Genomic DNA, 16,985 nt, shown 5'->3' on the forward strand with positions numbered 1-16,985 from the left:
TCAGTGTCATTTCCTGCAGTTCAGAGCAGCAAAGAATCACAAAAGGAGCAGCTCAGCAATGCACCCAAGCATCCCCACCAAAGATCCAGCAGCATTTACCCTCAGCCTTTACCATCCCCCAGACCCACACAGCAGCTGGGGAAGCTGTCACAGCCAAGGGCTGCAGAGCCACTCCTGGGCACTGGGAATTCCTGCAGGTGCCTCCAGCCCCAGGTGAGGCTCCAACCCCGCTGGGAGAGGGCCCAGCTCTGACAGTGCTGAATGAACAAACTGACAGCACTGCTAGTGTGGCAACATCTGCTTTCATCCTCCTCTTGGGTCCCTCCCAAAGCCTGGCCAGGGCTCAAGGAGGAACCAAGGGAGCTGACTTTGACCATACAGCCCCAAACAAGGCCAGATGTCAGATTTCATGGCCTTGTCTGGCTTCTAAATACACAAAGGTCAATACATGTTTCACTAAGGAGTGGCTACATCTATCACAGGGCTAATGACCATGCATATTTCATCAGGGAGCAGATACAAAGAGAACCTTTGGTTGGAAGGTTCATCCAGAGGCCACCTTTGGCTCAGGGCCTGCTGTCCAGGCCTCACTCAGGGCTGGTGTCCAGGCCTTGGCACTTCAGAGACGTGGTTTAGTGCTGGGCTTGGCACTGCTGGGTGAGCGGCTGCACTGGGTGAGCTCAGAGGGCTTTTCCAACAGAAAGGATTCTGTGATTCCATGATTATATCCACTGCATTCAGCTGGGGCTATTTTAGCAGCATTCCTTTGCTCCAAAAGTTCCCTCTTGCCCAGCTCCTGTGGCCTGAGGCTTCAGCTCCTTCAGCTCCTGGTGCTGAGCTGCTCATGCTGAACGAGACGGCTCGGAGAGAAGAACACAGTCCATGCAATTCCTTCTGGGACACGGAGAGGGGAGGCTGTGCAAACAGGAGCTTGTTTGCTGTGGCCTCCTCCTCTGCCCTTCACACCTTTCAGCGCTTTGAACCAGCCAAGAGCTTTCTCCAAGAGTGCAATGGAGCAGCTGCTCCTGCTCCCAGGCCTGGCTCTCTCCAGTCTCTGCCCTTGCCTGCTTCTGTCCCTCTTGCTGTGCCCTCTGTTCCCCCAGGGCTCGCTGGCTGCTGCCCAGGACTGTGGCACTGGCACAGATCCAGTGCTCCAGAGCCTCCTTTCTGTGCCCTTGCAGCTGCCTGGGCACAGCAGCCTTTTCCATCTGGAAGCTCCCCATGGACAGGGAGTGCCCAGCTCCGTTCCTTGCACAGCCTCCAGGAGCCCAGGGCTGCCATCTCCAGTCCCTGCTGGCCCTGGGGGCTCCCAGGTGCCTCAGGCTGCTGTGACACCGCTGCACACGGGAGGGAAGAGGGGCAGGGGCTGTGCTCAAAGTCAGCTCCATGTGCTGCTGCTGCTGCTGTGGGGTCATTTGTGCAGCCCTGTCTGCCCAGAGTCAGGGATCAGATGCTGCCAGTCTCTTCCAGCCCTGGCTGCTCAGAGTTTGGGCCTTGGAGCCCCAGGTGGCCAAAGGCAGCTGCTGCTGGTGCCTCTGTGTGCCCGAGTTCAGCAGTGCTGCTCCATCAGTCTGTGCCCAGCAACGGGGAAAAGCCTCAGCCCTGCAGGGCCAGGAGCTGCCGGGCTCTGCCTGAGCAGCTCAGCCAGCAGGAAGGGAGCTGCTCCACATGGGAACCAGGAGCAAAGGACATTCCTTTTATAGGACATGTTTTCGATTTAGAGGGAAAAAAAAGGAAAAAGGAAAAAAATAGGTAAATTGTAAAAGATAAGAATAAAATCCAAGTGTTAGTGAAAAAACATAACACAATGTTAGTGAAAAAACCAAAACATAAATGCAAAGATACATTCTTTGCATTAAGAGGTAAATGATCTTTTTCAGAAGAGAACTCAGTTCTTTACATTGTAAATGTGCTGATGGCATGGATCCATCTTACTGACCTCAGCAGCCTCTTAAAAGATTTTGGGCTTTTTTCCCAACACTGGTATTTGAAATTGTGCTCGAAGCAAGAGGAAATTGCTTTGTGCCCTTCCAGCTCCAAGCAGGACTGGGAATGGAAACTCTGTCAAAGCCCAAATCCTTTAGAAGATGACCTTCCTTCTCACCCTGCAAATGAGCTGCACATTCCCTTTGAAACTGCCAGGAGTTTCTTAGAGTCACAAAGTCCCACTTACGGATTTTTGCTCTGGTTTGGAAGTGCAGAAGGGCAATTCTCCATCCACCAGCTCCAGACTGCACTGCCTCAGGAGCACGGCCCACTCGCCAGCTTTGGCCCACTCGTGGCACTGCTAGAGGAGGAACAAAGTGCAATTGCACAATTCCAGCCAATAAAGAAGGAAGAATGGGACAGACAAAACACCCTGTGCAGATCCAGGCGTTCAGCTGGGACTGTGGAGAGTTTGGGTCCTTGCCAGTTGGATGTGTGTCCCCAGCTGCAATCTCTGGGCCTGCAGCAGAGTCTCACTCACCTGCCAAAGCAGAAAGCTCAGGCTCTGTGCTCACAACGGGCTCGTCTGATGCAGAGCTGTCAGAGCAATGTGAGGGCAGAGCCAGCCCAGCTGGGCCCAGGGCTGAGCCCAGCTGAGCCCTGGCAGAGCCCAGAGCAGCCTCAGCAGCCGCAGAGCCCGGCTGCAAGGAGAGAAAGCAGAAACCGCCCGTCAGCTGAGGGCTCCTGTGCCCTTGTGCCAAGGCCTGCGGTGCCCAGGCCATGCTGGCTGTGCCCAGAGCTGTGCCCAGAGCTGCCCATCCCTGCTGCCTTTGGCACAGAGCAGGAGGGCAGCACATGTGCCCAGCCTGCAGCCAGCCAGGGCACATCCAGCCCTCAGCAGCTGCCCAGAGCAGGATGCTCCTGTGCTCGCTGCCAGCTCCCAAAAGCTCTGATCCCACCCTGCCAAGCACACAGGGACCCACCTCACGCCAGCCACGGCTGCAAGAAAAGCTGCTCCCAAACCATGGCCTCAGCCTTCTTCAAGGGCACGGCCCATCCACCCCACAGCTGCTCCCAAACACTTCCCCATCCACACTGGACCACCTCGAATGCTTCCTCTGGAATAACAAACAACACATTATTGAAAAGAGTTTAGAGACAAAAAGGGAAAAAAAGAAAAACGGTAAAAACTCTTATCTCTGTCAGGCCCTTGAGGAAGGCCCAACCCCTACATGGTAGGGAAAAACCCAGCCATGGCTGTGAGAAACCCACACTTTCTCTCTTTCCCCCTGCACTGCCCCCCCAAAATCACGGTGACCCCGAAGCAAACAAGGGCAGTGGAGCAGCCCAGCCCTTCCTTGCCTGCACAGCAAAGCAGCTGTGCACAGGTTCTGGAGTCCCACCTCTGCTCCCACCATGGGGCTTTGTTTGTGTCAGGCTGGCTGCCCCAGCCCCAGCCCGGGGCACGGTGGGTGCTGGGGCTGTTGGCAGGGCCAGGAGCCCACTCCCATTTCGTACCCACCCCAGCCCATCCTCCCAGCCCTGCCAAAAGCAGCTGGGCAGCCACTGAAGAATGAGTTGCATCTGCCCCAGCAAAGGGGGAGCCTTTGGTTCCCCGCCATGCTGGGCAATGCCCAAATCTGGCAGAATTTCCCTGGGTGGGGACTCACCTGCAAATTCCCTGTGGAGTTTGGCTTTGAAGAAGGTGCCAGAATCAAAGTCCATCACCTTCAGCCTCCCGTGGCCAGGCTGAGAAGAGCTTGTCATTACTGATGTCACCCTTGCTGTCTCCAGCAGCAGCAGCAGCAGCATCATCCCCACCCGGTACAGCTTCTCCAGGGGCTCCTTCTCCTTCCCTGGGGGCAGACCAGGCTCTCAGGGCTCTGCCCAGGGCCCCAGCTGTCAGGGAACCAGGACAAGCAAAACCAGCTGGGATGGCGGCCACCAGTGCTGGGCAGAGCAGCTCAGCTCCAGCACAAGGGCTGCGTGTTCCCATCCCATGACCCCGGTGCTGTGACACTGGCAGCACAAAAAACTCTGGGTTCCTTTGCTTCTGACTGCCAAGGCACATGTGGAGTAGGAACTTACCAGGGCTCTGGATCAAAGTGTGCCTGTGGCTCTCTCCCTTCTTCTATGGCAGAGGAATATCCCACATCCAAGGATCACAGAACAGGTCTTCCAGTGTGGGTCTGTCCAAGGAGTTCACGGATAAACACCACCTGATCAGGTCTTTGCACTCTGGGGAGAAAAAGCAGAAACTGAAGGTCAGCCAGAGAAGGCTCCTGTCTGCTTTGCCCCACTATTCCCATTCCCAGGCCATGCTGGATGTGCTCAGAGCTGGGCCTAAACTTTCCCATCAATTCCCTGTTTTGGAGGAGAGCAGGACATGTGCCACCTCCTCAGCAGCTGCCAGAGCGGGATGCCCACGACCCCGCTGCTGGCTCCCAGCACTGGCATTCCCCCCGTGCCCAGACAAGAGGATCCACCTTGAGAGAGCCGTTGTGGCAGCGGGAGCTGGCCCCAGCTGAGGTTCTGGCCCCTCCTGAAAGGGTGCTCCCCGCAGACCATCTGGTGCAGCAGGATGCCCAGGGACCAGACCGTTGCTGCCTCGCCATGGTACCAGCCAAAGTCGTTCCATTCCGGGGGGCTGTACGACAGTGTTCCTATGGAATACAGATGGAGTTCATCAGGGGGATGCTGCTGCTCCCAGAGCCTGGCCCCAGCATCCCTGCACCTGCGGGGGCTGCATCAGGGGCACCCAGGGTGACCACTGCCCTCTCGCCAGCACCTGGGACTTGTGCACAAAGTTAGGGTTGGAAAAGAAGCCTCTGGTGCTGGAAGAGGGCAGCCCTGGCTAGGCTCAACCATGACATGCAAAGGAAAAACCCACTCCATGCTGGGGAAAAAACCTGCCCATATCCTCCCTGCCTGCATTGCCCCAAAAATATTATGAAGCCAAGGGAAACAGGGCGAGTGGAGCAGTCCAAGCCCTTCCTCTCATCTGCACACCAAAGTGGCTGGGGCACAGGTTCCGCCCTCCCTCTCTGCTACCCCCACCCACGGGGGGTTTGGTCGGGCTGGCTGCCCCAGCCAAGCCCCAGTCCTGGGCAGAGTGGCTGGCAAAGGCTGCCAGCAGGGCTGGAAGATGGCTGCCCACCCAGCCCTGCTCTAAAGCAACTCAGCTGAAGATTCAGTGCCCTGACTGGCAGCAAAAGGGAGAATCCCCGCTGCCACAGCCAGCTTGGGCTGGGAGATGTTGGGGCATGAGATGTCAGCAGCGGGAGCACAGCCCTGTGTAGGCTCACCTGCAAAGTGAGTGTAGACTGTGTCCTGCAGGTAGGTGCCACAGCCAAAGTCAATCAGTTTGGCCTGCCCGGTGTCCAGGTCAACCAGGATGTTCTCTGGCTTGATGTCCCTGTGCAGGACCCCGCAGCTGGTGCAGTGCCGCACGGCCTCCAGCACCTGGCGGAACAGCTCCCGCGCCTCCTCCTCGGGCAGGAACCGCCGTGCCCGAATGAAACGCTGCAGGTCCTGACACTGCTCTGGCCGCTCCAGCACCATCACGATGCAGTTGGGGAGCTCGAGCCACTCCAGCAGCTGGACCACACCGGGGAAGCCAGTAGACACCTTGGTCAGCAGCACAACCTCCAGGGGTGCGCTGGTGCCGTCGGGCTGCGGAAGGAGCACGACGCCGTCAGTGGGGCCGATGCCGTGCCGGGCCTGGGGAAGCCCTCAGCCAGCCCGGGATGCTCTGCGCCCTGCGCTGGCCCCACGCCCGCTCTCCCTCGGGGCGTCCTGGCGGCTCCCACCGTGCCGGGCCCCGGCTCATCCCCGGCCGGCAGTCCCGGCTGCTGGCCCCGCTCACTCACCAGCTCGCCCCAGTGCCGGACGCGGTTCCGTGGCACCCTTTTGATGGCCACCTGCAAGCCAAGGGCAGCAGCGGGGTGAGCTCGCTGCCCGCACTGCGAGCCCCATCCTCCGCTCTCCGCCCTCCTCCTCCTGCATCCCCTCCTCCTGCGCCCGCCGCCGGCCCCGCCGCTCACCGGGGCGCCGTCCGAGAGCCTCGTGGCCGCGAAGACTCTGCCGAAGCCGCCGCGTCCCAGCAGCGATCCCAGCCGGTACCGCTCCTGCAGGGCCTCCTGCGCCGTCCCTGCGGGCGGGACGCGGCTGTCAGAGCTCGGCCCGGGGCCAGCAACGGCCCCCGAGCGCCCCTCACCCGCCCCGGGCCGGCCATGCCCGGGCGTTCGCTCCCGGGAACGCGGCACGGGAGGCTCGGGGCCGGCGGCCGCGCTGCCGAGCGGCGGAGCTCGGGCCGGGGAAGCCGCAGTGGAGGCGGCGGGAGCGGCCGCGCCGCGTGTGCGCTCCGCGGGCCCCGGGAGAAGCCGGGGCCGGGGCCGGCGCCGGGGCTGTGGCCGGGGCCGGGGCCGAGGTCGGGTCGGGGGCCGGGCTCGGGCCAGGCGGAGCCGAAGGGCGGCGATGCCGCCCCAGCCCCAGGCACTGATGCCCGCCCAGCAGCGCCACCGCCAGTACACCCAGAGCCGGGTGGAGGCGAGACCGCGGCGGGACGGCCGGGGCCGGGCACGGGGCAGCCCCGCCCGGGGCCGGGGGCGGGCCGGGGGCATGGCCCTGCCCTGCAGGGGGGAGGGAGGAGGGGAGAGGAGAGGGACGCCGGACAAGGGACCCCGAGAGAAGGGTGCCCGACAGCGGGAAAGGGAGAGAAAGAGAAAGAAGAAGAGAAAGAAAAAGAGAAATAGAAAGAGTGCTTAAAACTATCTGTTTGCTGCTGCTGCTGTCGCCGCTGCTGCTGCCGCCGCTGCCGCCGCTGCAACTGAAGCACCGGGGCCGTTCGTCCCCGTGTCCGTTCCCCGCTCGCCCCACGAGCCCCACGTTCGAGCCCCGCGCGCCCCGGGGACAGCCCCTCCGTCTGCCCAAACACGGGAACTTTGCAGCGCTGAGCCCAAATGCAGAGCCCTGACTCCTGCACGCTGGCACAGCGATCCCCTCGCTCGCTGCTGGGCATTGTCCTTGCTGAGGGGCAAACACTGTCGGGACACTTCCCTTGGGGTAGGATTCCTACCTGAGCCCAGCACTGCACTTACATCTCCAGTGTTGCTTTGCAGTAAAAACAGGGGAAGGAAAACTGTGTGTGGCTCATGGTATTTTAGTGTCTAAAAATCACTACGTCATCGATCTTAGAGATGAGATGCATCTGGAATTACTGGGATGCAACATGAAAAAGGGGAGCATAGAAATAGATAAGGGAAAACATCTTAGATTGTTTCTTTCATTTTTATTTTACTTCTGGAAAGCTGTTTCAGTTTTCCAGGAATCTCCTCCTGTCTGCTCTCCCCAAGAACCTCTCATGGAGAACGAGGTCAAGTTTCTGTTGCAAGATTTTCCATCAGGAAATTATGCTACATGTGAAGTTTTCATTGTGACTGTTCTGGTTTAGGGCAAATTTTGGGAGGAAATCTCCAAAAGGGGTCCATCTAGAAAGCAAGTTCAAGCGTCCCCTCCCCGACTAGTTCAGGAAAAGACTTCCCTTGAGAAAAGTTAAAAACCCCAGTTTGTTTAACAAGTAAAGTATTCACAAGCATGAAAAATGAATAATATTAAATAAAACCTCGGACAGTGCTGAAGAGATGGCAAATTCAGAAGGTCCTTTTTGTGGGTTGTAGTTGGCTCACTCGGTCTCTTCTAAGTCCCTCTGGTGCTGGAATGCAGTGTCCCAGAGCTCGGGGGGCCACAGGTGTGAGCTGCTGCTGCCGGTGTTTTTCTGGGTTTTCAGTCCAGAGCAGGTGTAAACAGTTCCAAGAAAAAAGAAAGTCACAGTCCAAGGAACTTCCCTGCCCCAGCTAGCTAAAAAACAATTGCTAGACATGGGCTGTGAAGGCATCAGGAAGTTTCCAAGTCTGAGCACTGGTGGTCTCAGCTAACACCAGAGCTGGATGGTGCTGGAGCCAGAACCTGCAGATTTCCAAATTTTGGCTGTCTGTGCCAGCAAATCGCTGGACTTGGGCTGTGCCAGCACTAGGAAGTTTTCAGATCTGGGCACTGGCGTTGCCAGCAAACACCAGATCTAGGTGACGTCGTTGCCAGTGATAGAAATCTGCTGGATTTGTGCTCTGCTGGCACTGAGAAATTTCCAAATCTGGGTTCTGGTTACATGAAACGCAAGATGTGGGTGGTGCCAGAGCCAGTAAGAGGAAGCTGCCACAGGTTTTGGATTTCTGTGCCAGCAAATTGCTGCACTTGGGCTGTGCCAGAATTGGGAAATTTCCAGATCTGGGCACTGGCAGTGGCAGCAAACAGCCCATTTCAGGCTCCAGGCTCCAGGCAGGACTGTATCTGGATGCCTTCCTCTTTGTCTTCCTTCTTTCCTTCCTTATTTCTTGGGATCCTGCGGCCAGCAAACTCCAGATTGTGCAGTGCTGGCAAGGGGAAATTGACAGGTTTTAGCTTACTTTGCCAACAAATTCTGGACATGGGTGGTGCCAGAAGAGGGAAATTGCCAGATGTGGGCACTGGCAGTGCCAGTGCACACCAGATCTGGGTAGGGAATGTGCCAGCACCAGGAAATTGCCAAATGCTAACTTTCAGTGCCAGCATATTGCTGGAATTATGCTGTGCAGGAACTGTTGAAGTGAGGGGGAGAACGACCATCCTATAATGCATCGAACTCCAACTTTATTGATCGATCCGTCACTTTAAATAACAGTGTTAATTAACTTCATGCATATTCCAAAATACAGCTTTATGATAGGCTAACAGAGAAAACTCTAACCACTCCTTTTGTTTTACAATACCGTTGATTGTTTACATCAAACAAAATCAGTGTTCTCACTGTGATACGAACGGTTCCCAAAACTTCCATAACTGTTCCCAGGGTGCCATCTTTTCCCAGAGAGGATGTTACCTTTGTTATGGGAAGACTGCCTGAGAACTTTATTGCTTATACAAGGATGCCTGAGAGAGACTAATTGTTTATAGAAGTCAGGCTGGAAACTGCTTTGAAACTGCTTCACAGCTACCTGTTACTTTTCTCTCAGCTGCATGGCTTCGTGGCCTTTTTCTTTAAGCCATACTTGAACTAAACTCCCGACATTTCCCCCGTCTTTTTCTTTAAAAGAAAGGAGGTTAGTTTGCCACATTTTCTCTATCATCCTACTAACCATCTTTTGGATACAGCTACAGAAACAAGGTAATATAAGTAAAAGCAATAAGAGTACTCCTAATATCCCTATAGCATATGTTATAAGGTTTCTTAGCCAGGGCCCCAATCCAAAACTTTTAAGCCACCCATCAATACCTAATCCTTCTTCTTCCTTAAGCTTATTAAGTCCTAGCCGTAGCTCTTTTATCTTAGCATGAATAGATACAGAATGATCAGATAAATTCATGCAACACATTCCTTCAAACTCTTCACACCCATGGCCTTGAGCTAATAATAAGAAATCTATAGCAGCTCTATTTTGTAGAACAGCGTGATTAACACTTTGTACATCTGAAGTTAACATATCTAATATCTGTGAAGTTTTATTTAGTTCACCCTTAGCCCAACACCCTATTTGTTTTGCTAGAGTCAATGCTTTGCTTGCAGCACCCCAGGGTAGGAAAGCTGAAACCATCACTTGTTTAAATTTACTCCAGAACCACGGATCTCCTATTTGACTACAGTCCAAGTCATGTAAGCTACGCTTTTGCCTGCTTACCTGATGACTTAATTGCATCAGCACAGATATATTAGGGTGAAATAGTGATAACTTGCCTAAATAACAAGGTCCACCCTGAGGTTGAGCAGGTATACCATTCCAGGCTCTATCTCCGCAAATTAGAAATATTCCTGTAGGTAACTTCTTAGGTGTCATGATGCTAGAGCCTTTACAATGGCTGTAGAGTTGTTTAGACACTATGTTTGGCTTTAGAGCTGAATCCAGAGTAGCCCATGTTTGTTTATATGGATTCATCTTTTGAGGATTAAAATAATCAAAGTTAAACCATCCACCATCAGAAGTGCTGGTCATGCTAGCATTTGCACTTCCAAAAAGCTCTAACTCCTCAGGTGGAGAATGCAAAGGAATATTAAGAGATTGAACTAACAGGCATTGACGGTAGCCATCACTCTGACTGGCAGTATACCCTTTAGGCAATTTAATATTTACCATACTGTGCATACATAAGGCACGGTTATTAATAAAACTGCAGAATTCTTGAGGAGACGATACTGGCAATGCTGAGACAAAGCGACGACTGATTAATCTGTCTAGCAAGTGTTATTCATACATTATCTCTAGGTTGACTAAAATGTGTTAACTTAAATTCTTCAGCTACCACTACACCTAGCAATATAACAAAAGTAAACTTCATTTTTCTGTTTTTACTTTGACCTTTTTTTTTCTTATCAGTTTTTAACCTTTAACCCTTTTCAAAATACACTGTACCTCCCACCGATAATAAGCCAAGATTTTCTGCTCATGCGACTCATAAAGACCTAAAGCTGAGGCAGTGTTTAGTCCTGTTTCGTTCCGTAGAGCCCACTCCCAATTATGTTCCCAGTTATGTCTATGATTACAGGTATCACACCATAAACGAAAAAGTGACAACTGATCCACCCAAAAGGTCTCATCACAACCTCCACAACACAGTGCAACCCAAGCAGCACAATGTGGGCTGTGACATTCAAGACAGTTCTCTTTTGCCGGTCCTTTTATATGGAAAGATGATAATGATTCAATAATGTCAATCAGTTCCCCGGTCGTCCGGCAACAGCATTTTATCCCAAAGGGTTAAAACCACCCTCAGCTGAGCTACAATGTCCGGCCTTATCAGGCATTGCACGGTAGGTGGTAATTGGACTAAGAAAAGAAAGCTGTTAGCTGTTTTCATTTATGTGAACCTGGAGAGGAGGCGAATGGCAAGTCTGAAAACGATCCTTTCTGTCCTTGAGATTTTCACATCCACCTCTTCCCTGGGTTTCTCAAAAATGTTCAAAATCAGTTTTATAGTCTGTAATCCTTTAGTCATTTGGCTGAAATGGCATCAGCTGGGCGATTCTCAGTCCTTTGTTGATTTGGAGTGGTGAGAAAGTAGTATGCACTTGAAGCACTTAAAATACTTAACTTAGCAGACTTATTTTCAAATTAATAGAACTTAACTGGCTTCAAAATTCTATGGGCTAACTGTGCTACACTCTTTGCAACATAAGAATAGGCAATTCTAATAACTAAATAGTATTTTCAGCTAGCAAGGTTTCTCTGATGTTCACAACAACACTTTGAACACGAGTCATAAAACAAACACCTATTGTAAAAGCATAAATCTATCTAACATCACTTAAACTTAATAGCACTTATACTTAAAATACTTAAACTTAAAATATTTAAACTTAATAGAACTTAACATTACTTAAACTTATCTTTACTTAAACTTAATAGAATTTTAAATCAACAGAACTTACATGTAAAATCTCTTAATTCTAACAAAACTATAACAAAATCTAACTGATTTTAGACTTATTTGTAAATAATGTAAGATCAAACTTAACAGAATCTAACTTATCTTAAACCTAATATGATTTAACCTTAACAGACCTCGAAACTTAACAGCAAATAAACTTAACAAACTTAACCTTAATAGTATTTAGCATTTAATTTAACTTAAACTACTTAATAACAGATAAAACTTACTATAGACATAAAATATAGCATTTACTATAACTTACTTACAGGCCTGATTCTAAAATATTAAGCTAAAATAACTTTGTTCACGTGTTTGCTATAGCATTTCTATATCAAAAAACACACTCACAACATCTCACTCATACAATCAGTCTAACATATCTTAACATTTTTAAACTTTTCAAAATATAATTCTAGAGTCTGATGTTCCACTGACTGAGCCATCCGGGCTTCTGATGTTAAAGTCTCTGCCAATACAGGTGATTTCAAGACAGCATACCAATGCCGAGCCAAACCGGCCGAAATTTGACCCATGCATACAGTACGCTGATTCCTGTTTCACAGTCTCTGCCAGGAAAAACAAAAGTTCCTTTAACTTTCCTTGTTTACCATCACTTGTTTCTTAATTTCAACAGGGATCTTTTCCTTTTGTTGACAAAAGTTACATCCATTAGGCTGTTAGGTCTTAAACTGAAGCTTTTGCCGGCTGTGGGGGGAGGGAGAAACGCTCCCGCTGCAAAAAGCGCTCCAGTCCCGCGGTGCGTGTGTCGGAGCGGGCGAAAACTCCCCCCCCTGCGCTGGATTCTTTGTTTACTCGCTGGCAGGCTGACTCTGCTGCAGGCACCGCTGCACCCGTGGCTGCTCCCCCCGCGGCGGCTTCGCTCTCTCCCCGCGGCGGCTTCGTGTGGTGTCGGGTTGAAGACAGAAGAAGGTGCCGATGCTGCAGCGATGACTTCTGTTGGTGCCTGGTCGTCCGAGCGGCATTTTTGGGCCCATATTATTTGATTTGCAAATGCAGCTGACGCTTGGTGAGGTGCAAGAGCAGCTAATACCTGACTCTGAGAGGACTTTGCCTGTTCTTGCAAGCCTATTCCTGACGTTGATTTCTGTTTGATCGCATCTACCACAAAAGCCTGCTGTCCCGTAGATATGAGGGCCATCTTCTCTAATGCCTCTTCTATAGTCCAATTAGTACCTAGGGTGTTAAGTACTCTCCTAGTAGTAGAATTACAATTTCGGAGAGCACACTCCCTGAGCAATACTCCCCTAAGATATTTTGGCACCTCAGCTCTTTCAATTTCTGCAGCAACCTTGTCAATAAAAGAGCTAAATGATTCCTCTCTGCCTTGCTTGATTCCTATATATATAGGTCTCTCTTCTGGTTCCTTTACCCTTTCCATCGCGAGTCTGACTAACCTTATTGCCTCCCGGCACTTCTCTTGACCTATTAAGGCTTGTGCCTCAGGACGAAAGAAAGGTCCCAGACCCATAAGCTCACTAACAGTGACGCCATGGAGGGGGTCACCCTGCTGCCTTTGTACTGCCACGCACTCGCTAACGAGCGCTTGCCAATGAGCATTAAACAGCAATTGTTGATGTTGGGTAAAGATTAATTTAACTATGCCACGACAATCATTAATAAGAAGAATACTGGTGTCAAAAATATAGTCGAGCATTTGCTTGGCTGGTTCACTTTTAAAGCCAAACTGGCTAACAGTAGCTCGCAACTGAGATAACATCTTCCAATCTAAAGCACTAATTGTCGCTTGCATACCTCCGCCAGCCTGGGGGGTGAAAATAACCGGACAAGCCAGTTCGCTCGCTAAGCTTATCAACTCCTGGTCTCCCTTCTCCATTGCATCTTTGGCAAGAGCTGCCCACGCATCCCGTCTTTCCCGTGCAATCATCACCGCTCGATCGTTTTCCAACCCAGGGCTCTGATTACTTTTCGGGAACGGGACACACGTTTGTGGCCCTGGCTGCTGCGATGCAAGCAATACGGGAGACTCAGAAGTGCTATGCGTAGCCTGCGGCGAAGCGGGCAATAAAGCACCCTGCGGAGCACCCTGCGGAGCTTGGCTCGTCAGGGGGGGCTGGCTCGTTAAAGGAGGCGGTAGAAGCGGCGCGGAGGGTAGTAAAGCACCCTGCGGAGCTGGGCTCGGAGCCCGGCATGTAGCCGGACTCACAGGCCGGCTCAGAACCTGGCTCAGAGCCTGGCTTGAAACCTGGCTCGGAACCTGGACCGGAACCTGGCTCGCTGCCGAGGGAGGAGGCGAGGTCGGTAATGAAACCGTCCTCATTGCAGGGCCGAGAGGAGTCCCCGACACTTTATCAAACTCCCTCTCTTGATCGTATTCTTTATTACGATCGTGAGCGGCAGTAGCCTGATAGGCAGCCCTCTTTTCCGCCTGAAACTGCAACAGTTCGTTGTTAATAACCCGCCATAATTTACCCATTTTCCTAGCAGTTTTATCATCGTCTAACGTAGCCTGCCATAATATATCACCAAATTTACGCCACTCCGACAACTCGTGAACCGTGTGGGGATTCACAAAGACTCCCCTTTCCAGACCATAAGCCAAAAGACCTTGCAATTCTTTCTGTAAGTCTATACCCTTAATTTGCCTTTTTTGCAAAAATGTAATAAAAAGTTCATATGCGGCTTGTCTTTCCATACCTCTTTTTAAGTGCGCACTTTCACCTAGCAGCGTATTCCAAGACTTCTATGCCGCACGTATCAGCTGACCCATCAATTATGGTCGTCAGGGCACGGCGCGTATCGGCGGTTTTCCTTTTTTCCTCCGCTTTAATTTCGCGCTTATTGCCGCTCCCGCTGCTTCGGAGCCTGAACCATTCCTCACTTATCCTTTGGTGTTCGCAATCCCCGTGATGGCCGCGATCGTCGTGGTGTCCGCTATCACGTCCGGGTGTCACCAATTTGTTGAAGTGAGGGGGAGAACGACCATCCTATAATGCATCGAACTCCAACTTTATTGATCGATCCGTCACTTTAAATAACAGTGTTAATTAACTTCATGCATATTCCAAAATACAGCTTTATGATAGGCTAACAGAGAAAACTCTAACCACTCCTTTTGTTTTACAATACCGTTGATTGTTTACATCAAACAAAATCAGTGTTCTCACTGTGATACGAACGGTTCCCAAAACTTCCATAACTGTTCCCAGGGTGCCATCTTTTCCCAGAGAGGATGTTACCTTTGTTATGGGAAGACTGCCTGAGAACTTTATTGCTTATACAAGGATGCCTGAGAGAGACTAATTGTTTATAGAAGTCAGGCTGGAAACTGCTTTGAAACTGCTTCACAGCTACCTGTTACTTTTCTCTCAGCTGCATGGCTTCGTGGCCTTTTTCTTTAAGCCATACTTGAACTAAACTCCCGACAAGGAACCTGAAAAATTCTGGATCTGGGCACTTGTGGTGTCAGCAAACACAAGACTGGGTTGCTGTAGGTACCAGGTATTTGCAAGGTTTTGGCTTTCTTTGCCAGAAATCACTAGACTTGGGCTGTGCTGGCACCGGGCTATTCCCGTATCTGGGCACTGGTGGTGCCAGCAAACACCGGATCTTGGCATTGCCAATGACAGTAGCAGGGAATTGCCACATTTTGGCTTTCTTGACCAGAAAATTGCTGGACTTGGCTCTGCCAGAACAGGGAAATATCCAGATGTGAGCACTGGCAGTGGCAGCAAACACCAGGTCTGGGCACCTGTATTGGCATCAGGAAATTGCCGGATTTTGGCTTTCTGTGCCAGCAAATTGCTGGACTTGGGCTGTGCCAGGACAGGGAAATTTCAAGATCGGGGCGCTTGTGCAGCAAACACCAGATCTGGGTGGTGCTGGTGGCAGCACCGGGAAGCTGCTGGGTTCTGGCTTTCTTTGCCAGAAAATTGCTGCATTTAGGTTTTGCTGGCACTGAGAAATTTCCAGATGCTAATTTTCTATGCCAGCAAACTGCTGGAATTGTGCTGTGCAGGCATCTGAAAAATTCCTGATCTGGGTACTGGTGGTGTCAGCAAACCCGAGATCGGGTTGCTGTAGGTACCAGGTCTTTGCTTGGTTTTGGATTTCTTTGCCAGCAAGTTGCTGGACTTGGGCTGTACCAGAATAGGGAAATATCAAGATCTGGGAACTGGCAGTGCCAGCAAACACCACATTTCAGGAAGGACTGGATCTGGACCCGTTCCCTCCCTGCCTCCCTCCTTTAGCAAGGTGCCAGAGGGGCTGGACAGCAGCCAGACAGAAAGGGACCTGGGGGCACTGATGGACAGCAGGCTGGACATGAGCCAGCAGTGTGCCCAGGTGGCCAAGGAGGCCAATGGCTCCTGGCCTGGCTCAGGAATGGTGTGGCCAGCAGGAGCAGGGCAGGGATTCTTCCCCTGTGCTCAGCACTGCTTGGGCAGCACCTCGAGTGCTGTTTGCATTTCTGGACCCCCCAATTTTGGAAGGACATGGAGGGGCTGGAGCGTGTCCAGAGAAGGGCAACAAGGCGGGGGGTTGGGGGGGGGATCTGGAGCACAAGAGCTGTGAGGAGCGGCTGAGGGAGCTGCTGGGGTTGTTTATCCTGGAGGAGAGGAGGCCCAGAGGAGACAAGGCAGTGTCAGGGCACAGGGTGGACTTGATGATCTCCATGGCCTGTTCCACCCTTGCTGATTCTGAGATTCTCTGAAACCACCCTTGGAGCAGTTGCAGGATGAGCCCTGGGCCTCCTGTTCAGAAGCTCCAGCAGCCCAGGTCCCTCAGCTTCTCCTGCCAGCCCCAAAGCCCATCCTGTCAGTCCTGCAGAGCCTCTGCAGCTCCTCCTCACTGCCCAGAACAGGGAGCCCCAGAGCCAGACACAGCAGCCCAGATGTGCCCCCCTGGCCTGGGGTGCCGCTGGCAAGGGAGCAGCACCAGGCACTGCAGGAGCCTGCAGACAATTGATCTGAAGGCCAAAGCTCCTTAGCTCCTTCTGAAAGAGCAGGAACAGTTCCTCATTCCAGAGTGGTGGAATGCTGGGCACCGCAGCTCCGGGTGAGGACTGGACACAAGTTTGCTCCCACTGAGTGCTGGGATGGGTTCTGCAGGAGCTCTGGGCTCCTGTGCTTGCCAGGCACAACGAGGAGAGAAGGAGCCAAGTGCACTGATGTGGGAAATGGATTTGTAGAAAGTTTTTAGAGCCTAATAGAAGGCCCACAAAATATGAATCTGTATATAAATCTTGAGACAAGGAATGCTAACTTAAAATTTTCCATGGAATAGGACAGATATTGTTGATAGAGTAATGGAGCTAGAAAAATATTTCTAAAGATGGCCTTGCAAATAAGACTTTGGAAAAACAGAGCTATGAAAGATGCATTGTAGTGGGACCCACAAGGGGTATTTTTAAATAATTGGCTTTAACGCATCTACAACATGGCATGGCAAAAGGCTGAAAGACCAAGAAACACTTATAATGTAAAATATTTAGGAAGTAGTTGGCTTCTGATTGTGATGGCGTGAATGATAACATCTGTATTGTCTCACCCTTCTCATGAGACTGAAAATGGAATAAAAGTTTTTAAAACACCTCTCAGTTGCCCCATCTCTAGGTCAAGAAA

General features: G+C 51.6%; 1 protein-coding gene across 1 annotated transcript; it reads right to left on the reverse strand.

The window, feature by feature from the left end:
* Positions 1–4,057: 4,057 nt before the first annotated feature.
* LOC131562135 (serine/threonine-protein kinase pim-1-like) lies at positions 4,058–12,784 on the reverse strand. Its single transcript, XM_058811704.1, has 6 exons — positions 12,776–12,784; positions 5,970–6,557; positions 5,796–5,846; positions 5,232–5,598; positions 4,413–4,589; positions 4,058–4,164 (listed from the first exon to the last, which is right to left on the reverse strand). Exons 1-6 carry the CDS (start codon positions 12,782–12,784, stop codon positions 4,058–4,060), a joined length of 1,299 nt encoding a protein of 432 aa, XP_058667687.1.
* Between the last annotated feature and the right edge of the window lie 4,201 nt (positions 12,785–16,985).

This window comes from Ammospiza caudacuta, chromosome 10 (genome assembly GCF_027887145.1).
Source record: "Ammospiza caudacuta isolate bAmmCau1 chromosome 10, bAmmCau1.pri, whole genome shotgun sequence".
Lineage (NCBI taxonomy): Eukaryota > Metazoa > Chordata > Aves > Passeriformes > Passerellidae > Ammospiza > Ammospiza caudacuta.

What these genes read in the sequence shown, in the direction of transcription:
- LOC131562135 (XM_058811704.1), bottom strand. An exon ending in GGCTCTCGGACGGCGCCCCG is followed by an intron (nt 5,847 to 5,969) that starts GTGAGCGGCGGG and finishes CTTGGCTTGCAG; the next exon opens with GTGGCCATCAAAAGGGTGCC. An exon ending in TCCGGCACTGGGGCGAGCTG is followed by an intron (nt 5,599 to 5,795) that starts GTGAGTGAGCGG and finishes CTCCTTCCGCAG; the next exon opens with CCCGACGGCACCAGCGCACC.